This window comes from Rhincodon typus, chromosome 8, assembly GCF_021869965.1.
Source record: "Rhincodon typus isolate 14 chromosome 8, sRhiTyp1.1, whole genome shotgun sequence".
Classification (NCBI taxonomy): domain Eukaryota; kingdom Metazoa; phylum Chordata; class Chondrichthyes; order Orectolobiformes; family Rhincodontidae; genus Rhincodon; species Rhincodon typus.
In genome coordinates, this window is record NC_063339.1 from 11,672,808 (window position 1) to 11,685,052 (window position 12,245).

Here is a 12,245-nt window from a genome sequence, read left to right on the forward strand (position 1 = left end):
CATAGAGAATAAACTCAGCAACATTCACTAGACAGTATGTGGAGACTGCATTCCAGCAGTAGATGCTCTTTGCAGTTTTCCATTTATGATTCAGCTGACTGTACAATCAAAATCGCAGTGGAATGCTTTCTTCCCCCCCCAAAAGCATCCAATTGACCAAAGTAGTGCAGGACTGGGATAACTTTACATTCAAAGCTGCTACCGAATAAAATGACAAAAAAGACATTTTTACTTACTTGTGGGATGTGGGCTTCATTAGTTGGGCCAGCATTTATCGCATATACTGAGTTGCCCTTGAGAAAGTGGTTGTGAGCTGCCTACTTCCCTGAACTACTTCAGTACCCGATGAGTTGCGAATGGTGAACATTGTCAATGAAGTGGTTATTCGACCCTTTGCACTTGCTCTGCCATTTGATAAGATCTCAGATGATCTGATTGCAGCCTTAGCTTTCTGATCTACTCCCTGTACCATTTAAACCCTTTGCCTGTCAAGAATCTAAAGCAGTCCCCAAAATATTTGGTAACACAGTCTTCACTGCTGTTTGGGAGAAAAGAGAATTATAGACCAAGGTTTCCTTCATGAAATGTATTAAGTGAGAAACTTATTTTTAAACTGTGTTCCCTAGTTCTGGTCCCTCCCAGAAGGGAGAAACTTCCTTTCAGCATCCAAACTGTCAAGTTCTCCCAGAATCTTAAATCTCTCAGCTTTCTCATTCTTCTAAACTCTAAATCGATAAAATACAACCAGCCCACCATTCCAACACCAGTGTATATGTTCCACCCATATCGTGGATCTTTCTGTACTAATGTAATATATAGTCCATTTTCAAAACCAGACCACATTTCAATACAATCAATCTGCATCAGTTGTCAAGTCATGGAGCCTAACTGGAATACCCAAATTTTCTTTGAGAACATCTTGGAACACAAACTGAATTACTAATAAAGGACAATATTGGTCAGAAAGGGATCTTTGTAGTTTGTCAGCAAATGCACTGCCCATGACCACTCATACAGACCGAGTTACAGCAAAAATACTTATTCAACTGAGTCACTTGAAGCCTATTTCATGACATCTGAGGGCATCTGCGCGCACCAGATCATAAAGTCAAGTATAGCCTTCAGTGATGTCTGAGGCCCAGCTGGAAGACATCTGCCCTTCTCCACCAGTGGGATTCGAGTTTCTCAAGGAAAACATTTGTGCACAGCCCTTCATTAGATAGCAGCACTACGGCAGACCAGATGCATGGGGATAGAGGCAAACTAGTTTAGTGGCGTTCTTAAAATTGCTGGTCATCAGCCATTAGCAGGAACAGCTGCATTTCAGGTTGCATTACCCAAGAAAAAAAAAGGTCTCCTCTCCAGGAGTTAGGTTGGAAACCACACTAAAATGATGAAATAAATCTCCCCCAGAACAGCAGAGAGAAGTAATCCAGGCACTCTGAGTTCTTAGCATACATGGACCTGGGAAGAATTCAGCACCAACCAGCAATAAGCTAACCAAAAAATTAGAATTATGGAGGATGGTTGCAGGAAATGGAATGTCACATACTTACAGCAGGGATACTCCCAAGTTGAGCAGGGAAATCTCTCCAAGCATTATTCTTCAGCTCACTAAAATCTTCAGTCACTAAATGCATAACAGCAACATTATCCCCAGTTCCCAAATCCTAAATCCTGCCACTTCAATTTAAAAAACTGAAAAAAATCTTTAACGTTCTTCAGTGCCAACAACCAACATGTTCAGAGAAACAAAAATGAACAGCCAAGCTTTTAAATCCTCAGTAGTTTTTCTTTCCATAACCAGAGATTTCTGATATAGTACTTTTAAAAAGACTAAGCTACCGTATTGAATATTTCAAGCCCAAAATCTATTACTAGGGGGGTGGAAGGTAGGAAGGAGACAAGATGAAAAATGCTGGAAAATTCATTCCATGCTGCCAATACTTAATCATTTGCATACTAGAGCTCAAAATACATGCAGCACAACCCAGTGGTACAATGGTGCCACTGCTCCTTTATCAACCAATTTAATTCTACACTGCAAGTAACCACAAAAAGCACCAACAGATAAAAGTTGTAATGACGAGTGTGAACAATGAAAAAAACCTACCAACAAGGTCACTTATCCCCGGCTGTTCCTCCCACAATGCAGTAAATGACTTACCTTTAAACATCACTACTTTCATTTTACTTCAGTTGATTTATCGGGTTAAACCATTTTTAAAAGAGCAGAAAAACTCAACTGTAATTAGAACAAGATTAACCTAAAGGATTCCAAACTCAATCTCAAACACTAAAAAAAGTTTCATACTTGCATGATGCACAAATCAATTAAGAATAAAAAGGTCTTTCCAATATTTAAACATTTCTACAGGACCTTTTAACACACAAAGTTGTCTCAGTTCTTCAAAAGTAACGGAGAACAAATGAGCAAAATTATTGAGGGAGCAAGAAACAATGCCATTTAAAGAAAACTGATCTTTTAGTAATTCTGAATGAATTGTTTTCCTGGTTGCAGGTCAGATTGTTGGAAGTGGGCAGCAAGCCACCTCCTGGCATTGACCACATTACATCCTGCTCCAATTCATAGATTCAACAACATCTCCATTCTCCCTTCAGAATTAGGAAGTTGGATCAATACATATATAAAATGAACTGATTCCTGGCATCTGACCGAAAGAGTCAGTAAGGGAAGAACCACAGTGTTACTTTTTCAATGCTGGTTGCAATGAGACAAGCTAAAATCAGGAAGCAATCATCTGGCAATGACATGGGTTCTATTTTTAAATATATAGATTGCAGAGGGGGAAAAAAGACAAGACAGAACTTCAGGAGATCCACAAGATTATAGCAAACAAAACACGTAAAGTGTGGCACCTTGACTTTTAATATACAACAGAACACAATGGTGGTGAAATTTACAGTCAGGTCAATCAGTAATTGATACACTCCTCCTAAGTTTATTTTAACAAGTGTCTTATGTGTAGTGCTCAAAGAGGCCATCTAGACACGAGAGTGGGAGGTTGTAATATAAATTACAATCATTGAGGGGCTTCTGAAGTAAGGAACAAGTGACACGGCAACTTAAAGTATCCAGATTTTACTCAAGGGACTAGGATAGATACACATGGACTGCAGTGCTTCAAGGTGGTGGCTCATCATCTTTTCAAGGGCAATTAGGAATGGTTAATAATGGCCATCGTTCATTTCTCACGAACAAACAAATTAGAGCAATATCACATCCACTCCTCACTTTCCTTTTTAGGCACTCAGATAGTAGGAGGAAGATCAGAATTCTTAAAAAGTCAGCTAAATAGTATTACATACATAACACTGAGCTTGATTCAAATGTTAACTGGTCAACACCAGCATCCCCTATGACAATGGCATTGCTGCAACAGCCTCAGTACTCAATACCAACAACTGCCAATTTCCAGATGCCATCCTACAACTCATCAGCTTCATCCTCAACCACAACGTCTTCACCTTCGACAACTAGCTCTTCATCCAGACCCATGCAACAGCCATGGGGGCCAGATATCCCCCAAAATATGCCAATATTTTCACGCACAGGTTTGAACAAGACTTTTGCTGCACAGACCAACGTTATACACCAGATAGATAGACAACATTTTCTTCCTTTGGAATCAATGGCGAGGAATCACTGAGACAACTACATAGCAATATCAATAAGTTTCATCCCACCATCAGACTCACCATGGACTACTCTTTAGAATCCGTCTCATTATTGGACATGCATGTCCATCATGGATGGACACCTCTAACTCATTCTATCGCAAGCCAACAGATAACCTCATGATGCTGCACTTCTCTAGCTTCCACCTGAAACATTAAAACAGCCATTCCCTATGGACATGCCCTAGACGTACAAAGAATCTGTTCGGATGAGGAGGAATGAGAGACACCTGAAGGTGTTGACGGATGCCCTCATAGGAACAGGATTTGATGCTCAACTCATCAATCGCCAGTTCCAATGTGCCACAGCGAGAAACCGTAATGACCTCCTCAGAAGACAGACATGGGATATGTCCGACAGGGTGCCCTTCGTCATCCAGTACTTCCCAGTAGCGGAGAAACTACCTCATGATCTTTGCAGCCTTCAACACATCAATGATGATGTGCACCTTGCCAAGTTACTCCCCACGCCTCCACTTCTCACCTTCAAACAACCGCCAAACCTTAAACAGGCCATTGTTCGTCGCAAACTACCCAGCCTTCAGGACAGCATTGACCACAACACCACACAACCCTGTCATGGTAACCTCTGCAAGACATGTCAGATCTTCAACATGGACACTATCACACATGGGAATACCACCCACCACGTGCACGGCAGATACTCATGTGACTCAGCCAACGTTGTCTATATCATACGCTGCAGGCAAGAACGCCCCGAGGCACGGTACATCGACGAAACCATGCAGACGCTACAACAACGGATGAATGGACACCACGCAACAATCGTCAGACAGGAATGTTCCCTCCCAGTGGGGGAACACTTCAGCAGTCAAGAACATTCAGCCTCGGATCTTCAGGTAAACGTCCTCCAAGGCGGACTTTGGGATACACAATGCGGAGTCACCGAGCAGAGGCTGTTAGCCAAGTTCGGTCACCATGAGGATGGCTTCAACCGGGATCTTGGGTTCATGTCACATTACGGTGACCCCTGCACACGCTTTCTCCCGCACACCGCACACTCACCCCACCTCCCAATGGGGTGCATTTGTATTTTCAGACATTTTATTTTGTTCAAAAAGCACACAACTGATACAGTAAATATGGCATTTTGTAAATTCCTTCTTTAGAAGGAAGACCAGTCTGACTCTAAGAGAACAGATTCTAAACAAGGTCTCATACCTAATATGCATTGTCTGACCTAAAATGTCACCATCTCTACACTGATAAAACGTTCAGTTCTCTCAGGACCATGATTTGAAAGAAATGTGGGTATTTACATAGATCAATTAAAGCCTTCTAACTGATTAAAGATTTAACAGCATCTTAGGTTTGTTTAGCACATCCTCAATAGTGTGGACCTTTGATCTTTTACTTGTAAATTCTGTTTCTGATACTCTCTCTCACTAACACCTGAAGGAGGACTGAGGCTTTGAAAGCTTGTGCTTTCAAACAGAGCTGTGTTGGACTATAACCTGGTGTCATGTGATTTGACCTTGTGCTCCCTAGCCCAACACCGGCACCTCCACATCATGATTCCATCTATAATATTTTATGTTTCTAAAGACTTTGAAATTTGTTTTCCCTTTATCTTTTGCACATTAACTAACTTTCAGATTGAAATTATTGCATTTGACACATCACAGACTGCCTTGAATCAAGCAATAAATATTTGAAGAATGCAAGAATGTTAGGATGCATGCAAAATAAATCTGCAATAGTAACATTAATCACCTCTACCTGAACTAGACTGCAGTTAATACCTCTTGAAACGTGGAAAAAAGCAATAAATTCAATTAGTCAATAAACAGAAGCTATCTGCTCCACAGCTGGGAAACATATTGTTGATTATCTGAAGTGCAACCTGCAGTATTTCTGTGACCCAAGAAACAAATACAATAACTGCTAGCTTTTCATTTCAAAAGGAACTGGCAGCATTCAGTTAATTGAGAATTGGGTAAATTTTTGTACTTTATTGGACATCAAGAGATAAGGGTAGCACAGAAAAAGAATAAGACAAACAAGCACCAAATAAATGAATGATGAAGTGGCCACAAGGCCTATTCCTGCCTCTATTTTTGCTGTCATGTGAAATTGCCAGTAAATCAGCATCACAACTGTCAGGGTTCACGGCACAGACTTAATCCAACTCTGAAGCTTGTAGATTTTATTAGAACATCTGAATTGCGCGCAAACCTCTCAATGATAAACATGATTAAATGCAATCCAGCATCTAAATGCACCAACAGACATCCAAGTAATTACTACAAAGTCATCCTGTAATTCTCACTCACTGGTGATCTCAAAACCGGTGTTGTTACAGAAACAACCAATGCACCAGATCCTATGATACCTTAGGGGTTTGACTTCATGCAAAACACTTATTTAGCATAACAATGGTAGGGACTGAAAAAAAACAATGTGCTGTAAATACTCAGATTGGGCAGCATCTGTGGAACAAAACAACAGTAAATAGAAATATAGATATAAATAAGTCTGCAAACTTAACAGCTAGCAGAAGTGGTTGAGGTTGGTATGTTAACATTTAAAAGGCATTTGGACGAATACATGGTTAAGAAAGGTTTAGAAGGATATGGGCCAAGTGCCGGGAAATGGGGTTAGAACGGATGGACATTTTGGTCAGCATGGACCAGTTGGCACCAAAGGGCCTGTCTCCGTGCTGTAGGACTGACTACACTTGTGGGAAGTGCACCCAGCTGCAGCTCCTGGGAGACTGTTGGGAGCTGGAGCTGAAGCTCGATGCACTCAGGATCATCCGAGATGCTGAGCGTATCATAAATAGAGCTTTCGTGAGGTGGTCACACCTAACATGCAGGCAGAAAGTAGCTGGGTGACCACCAGGAAAGGCAAAGTGAGTAGGCATTTGGACGAATACATGGATTGGAAAGGTTTGGAAGGATATGGGCCAAGTGCAGGGAAATGGGCTTAGCGTGGATGGAGATTTTGGTCAGCATGGACCAGTTTGGGCCGAAGAGCCTGTCTCCGTGCTGTAAAACTGACTCGATGACAGCTCTGAGCAAAACTCAGAATTGAGATGGCGACTATTACCTTTCCACTGATAATTCCTCGCCTACCTAGTATTTACAGCATTTTCTGCTATTATTTCAGATTTCTATTTTCTGCTTTTGTAATGGTAGCAACTTGCTGTTGACAGTGGGAACACAAGGGTCTGCCTAGGAATGACAATCTTATGGAAAAGGGGAGATATTATAAAACAGAATCCCGACCAATGACCATTTTCAACTTTAAGACAAAAGTCTGTACGACTTGGCCACAGGAATCACCACATAAGCAACGTGAACATCCTCTTCAAATGTGAAATGTTAACTCTGGATGTTTGATGTACCACATGTACATAAAATTGAAATGCTTTACCATGATGCATTGTGAAACTAATTTATTAGTGTGGCTGCCAGCTGGCCTGAATAATTGGGGGTAGAGTAGTCTACCCTTTACTCACATGCACTCCACTTCATCGTAATCTCAAGACAGCCTGGGAAGATTTGTGACGGTCATGCCATTGCAAATTTCATCAAACTAGAGATATGGACACTTGCTCTACATATCCCCCCAGACCGAAGTGCTACCCTCAACTGCTGGGCAACAGAACTTACCAAGTGTTGTGCCATCTTCTCCCATGATACATTTCATGGATGCAATGATTTGCTCTGCAATAGGTGCAGACATTGAGGTAGCATACACTGTACTGTGAGAATGTGAGCGAAGGTAGTTCATGAGTTCCTACGAAGAAGAAAATGTATTGACTATTTTGCTATGATAAAAGATGAAAAACAATAAAACACTAAACTTTAAACTAGCTACAGATTTCTCCAAAGGTTGTGTTATGATGGAAACACTTCAGATATAATATTTCTTGGAGAAAACAAGTCTTAAAGAATTGTGGTAATACCTGGAAAGTTATCTTCAAAAGAGATCACTTAGAGTTCAAAGATATTGATTGTTTTAAAAAAAATGGCTAAGTTGTGTGATTGGTGACAACGATTTCTGAACAGATTTACACAAACTCAATCTCAATCGTTTGCTGTCTAATTCAATTTATGGATATTTGCCTATTAAATGGCCAGAACTTCAAAGCTTGACAGCAACTAAGTATCCATGCAGGCAGGAGTTCAGAATGAACACAGACGTATATCAATGCACTTTTCCTATTACAAATTGTTTAACTGGAATGTTGTTTGAAACTTTGAGCATAAAAGCAGATCTGTATCTCAATGTAGTTTTAGGTTTTTTTGACAGATTAATAAAGCACAGGATTACTTTGATCAAGAGAAGGGACAACAATATTAGGAAATTAACCAAGTTACTCTCAATGTATCTAACTTGAGAGAATATTACATCTAGTGCAATTTAATTTAATCTTGAATTACAAATTGTGTATCAACAGCTACCACAGTTCTACTCCAATTATCTTTAAGATACATTAGATAAGGCATGCCTTAGGCTACATTCAAAATCAATTTCTTTGTGTTATGAGCTGGACTGCATTGCCCCAGTATCTCAAGCTTCCATTAACATTTACATTACGTGCATCACATGAAATATTTCAAGTGCATCTATTTCAAAAGATAACTCACTGTAGTGATTAAAAATAGGACACTAAGCTTACTCAGATCACCTCGCAAGTAACATACGAATCAAAGTTTTGGGGCTTGATTAGGATTAAAACAGCTAGTGGAAGTAGTATTACTGGCATTTGCCAGGAGATGGGGATGTGGAGTACCAATAGCACTGCACCCTAAAACACCATCCGCTGGTATCCACAGCTCTATTAAAAAAAAGGAGGCTTATCTTTTTTTAAACACTATGCAGTTAGAAATATTGGAGCATCTGTCACCCTCATTTGCTAGTTTTGCCACACTAGATCTAAGCCAGCCTGATGCCAGACTGTTCAAATAATTAACTTAAATTGCCCAACAGATACACAAAGTAAGCAAAGCAGTTCTTTGATCTAAACCTAGCCAAAAGGCAGACAGACACTCAGTCTTTAAATACAAGATCACCCAAGGTACTCGAATGTTTACCAAAGTGCCTGCCACAAAGAGGTTGAAACGGAAAGTTCTAGACCAAGTGCCATACCTTTTTGCCTGCTATGTATCCGCCAGCTGCGCCAAAACTCTTAGTGAAGGTTCCCATCATGACATCCACATCCTTGGGACTGAGGTCAAAATATTCCACCACACCTCGGCCCGTTGGTCCTAGCGCCCCAATACTGTGAGCCTCATCGAGGTACAGGTAAGCCTTGTATTTCTTCTTTAATGCCACTATCTCGGGTAAACGGACAATAGAGCCCTCCATACTGTGAAACAAGAACAGGTCTGTTAAATCCAACACAACAAACCCACTTTAAAAACTTAGCCTGACCATTTCCAACCTGAAAGAACCCTCTGAATTATACTGGGGCAGAAAGTAAATACTTTAGAAATATGTAGACATAAAATGCATTTTATAATGTCATAATCTACAGGATTCTAAGTATTAAATAAGAAGAATTCCCAACATCAAGGGTCTCTTCTCATAGCATGCTGGCCTTGGGCATTATAGGCAAGTGGACATTGCCGGTTCTCCTCAGCCACCTGCAATCTGTAATGTGAAAAATCATGCTCAAAACAAGAGTAAGGAAGCATCACATATCCAGCCATAGAAATATACCACATCATTTAAACAGAGGACTCAGTTCTTGCTCTCTATATTCTAGTGGAGCCCAGAGCAACAGCAGAGGCCAAATGTGTAAAAGTACCAAGCACCAATGGAGGATGTGCTCCCGAAAGCAGATCCCTTAATCTAATTGTAAAGCATTGTAGCTGCATTGCAAGGGTATCATGAGCCAATTTTCCTCCCACAATTAGAAGTACTAAAACCCATGTTCAAGGCTTATTCTTGTTTCTCCTTTCCCAGTTAACTTTCAGCCTTTCTATATTAAAATACAGCAACCCTAGAAAACAAAAAATTCAGTTCTGTAGAATTTAAATCTAATGTAGTTCAACGCAAACCAATATAACACTACTTAAGATATCTATCATGTGCACAAATCTCCGCTCCCACTGACTAATTCCTAGTTTGGCTGTATTAAAGCTAGGTTCTTTTACTGTATAATTGTAAGTGAAAACGCCCAAGAGATAGATACCAAGCACAAATTAGCTATCCAAGTAAAATGTAAATGTGCAACTTCGGGCAACTCAAAAGAAACAACTTATATTTATAGAAAACGTTGAGCAGAAAACCTCAGCAAGGCTCTTAAACACCATGAAAAAGACAGATCAATACTGCCAATAAAATCCTCCGAATGAATACGGTACATTAACTTGTCCTTCGTTTTCAGATTATGATAAACTGATGATATGTGCATACTATTTTTTGTTTTAACTTGAGATTTTGCAAACTCTGATTCTACTTTGAATTTGTACTGAGCTATTTGTTACAATTAGCAGCATACTGGTTAAATTGGTAGTGTTTTCACCCTACTGGAGTCAGCAGTTTTGGCTGCTGATCCATTAGAGACTGGATAGTCTCTGAGCACTTTGCACAGCTAGGCAAAGTACCACCCAATGTTATTTTAGGTTGACAGCATTTAAGATCAAAGATTCTGATTATAAACACCTCTCTTCTGAGCAGCTGCTTAAATTAGCTAGTTAAAGGGTTGGTGAATATTGCTTAGCAATGGAAGCAAATTATCCGCAGATCACCATTCCATCTACCTCATAATTCAGCCAATGTTAAGAATTTCCACAGAACAGCAGACAGTTTCACTGGCACTTAATCAAAATTTATCAATGCTGCTTGTACAAATGACTGTACACAGAAAGGTTATCCAGTTACAAAACAAAGCTATTCATTATATTCGAAATGCTGTAATGCTTGCAGAGTGATAAGCAGTCAGCAACTCGTTCTTAGCAACGGACAGTTTTAATCAGTTTTTTTATTGACAGCTACACGTCAACATGTTGGTGGACAAACAAACTTTATTAACGCAAATTCACAACAATTGCCTGCCAAATTCTACTTCCATTTGTACATCGGTTTAATATCAGCATCACAAATTTACCACCCAACTGCCATAGATACTGAATGCAAATTACAAACATCTACACACTTAAAATTAACAGATCTGAGATGCACTGTTTAAATTACAACTCATTTTCAGAATTTTAATTTTAAAAAGGGAGGGAGAAATAGAACAAAGCTTAAACTAAAATAGCTGCAGTTCTTAATCTTAGCTTTAAAAAAATGCTTTTGCACATTAACACAAAAAGAACCTAATTGGGTCTAAAATTTTAGATAGCCTTCTTCAGCACTGCCACTATTATGCTCAATTCTGAGCTTCTCCATTTACTTAAGATACCTTTTACTGGTCAATGTTATTAGGCTGAAGTCAGTGAATGGGAAGCCACAAAGAATGGAAAAAGCAATCTTTAGATACCAAGATAGCAGCTGCTATTCCAGAGTTCAGAGTAGCATGCATTTGTTTTTTTTAAAAAATAAGCACAAAATTGGAATGGATGCAAACAAATTTTAATTCCATTCAAAAACATGACACCATTTAAATTTAACTTGATGAGTTCAGCACAAAAGAGGAAACTATATGCGTTAGGGAAGAAAGGCTGATTGTAGCATGGATAAAACGATTTTGCAATCAAATTAGTCACTTCATATATAAAAGGATGAAAGGTACATGTCACACATGGAATTGTGGTAACTTTTCAAAGAATATCCCAAAGTCATGACAGGATGGAAACTGAGTTTGTGTCACCATTATTCATTGTGCGCTCAGCTATCTACGGTCTGGAATTCCATTCCTAAACCCCTCCATCCGAGTACAGACAGAGTCATAGAGAAGTACAGCACAGAAACTGACCCTTCAGTCCAACTTGTCCATGCCAACCAGATATCCTAAATTAATCCAGTCCCATTTGCCAGCATTTGGCCCATATCCCTCTAAATTCTTCCTATTCATATACCCATCCAGGTGCCTTTTATTAAATGCTGTAATTGTACCTGCCTCCACCACTTCCTCTGGCAGCTCATTCCATACACACACTACCCTCTGCATGAAAAAGATGCCCGAGATGCCTTTTAAATCTTTCCCCTCGTCTAAAACCTATGCTCTCTAGTTTTGGACTCACCCACCCCAGAGAAGCAGCCTTGGCCATTTATCCAATCCATGCCTCTCACTATATTACATATTTCTAGAAGGTCATCCCTCAGCCTCCGACACTCCAGGGGAAACTAGTCCCAGCCTTTCCAGCCTCTCCCTACAGCTCAAACCTTCCAAACCCTGGCAACATCCTTGTAAATCTCTTCTGAACCCTTTCAAGTTTCACAACATCCTTCCTACAGCAGGGAGACCAGAACTACACACAACATTCCAAAAGTGGCCTAATCAATGTTCTGTACAGTTGCAAAATGACCTCCAACTCTTATACTCAATGTACCGACCAATAAAGGCAAGCATACCAAACACTTTCACTACCTGTGACTCCAATTTCAAGGAACTATGAACCTGCACT

The 12,245-nt window shown here is 39.9% G+C and overlaps 2 protein-coding genes across 9 annotated transcripts in view; both read right to left on the minus strand.

Annotated features, from left to right (window-relative positions):
• The window catches only part of LOC109911155 (poly(A) polymerase type 3), a 328,417-nt gene that overhangs the window by 158,601 nt on the left and 157,571 nt on the right, over nt 1-12,245 (minus strand). The gene's annotated exons all lie outside the window — the stretch shown is intronic.
• sptlc2a (serine palmitoyltransferase, long chain base subunit 2a) overlaps nt 1-12,245 on the minus strand; it is a 152,422-nt gene that overhangs the window by 56,535 nt on the left and 83,642 nt on the right. For all 3 annotated transcript variants that reach the window (XM_048599810.1, XM_048599811.1, XM_048599812.1), the window contains 2 exons: nt 8,818-9,037; nt 7,335-7,461 (listed from right to left, as the gene is read on the minus strand). In XM_048599810.1, the coding sequence (XP_048455767.1) occupies nt 7,335-7,461; nt 8,818-9,037 (347 nt within the window). The remainder of the gene's footprint in view (nt 1-7,334; nt 7,462-8,817; nt 9,038-12,245) is intronic.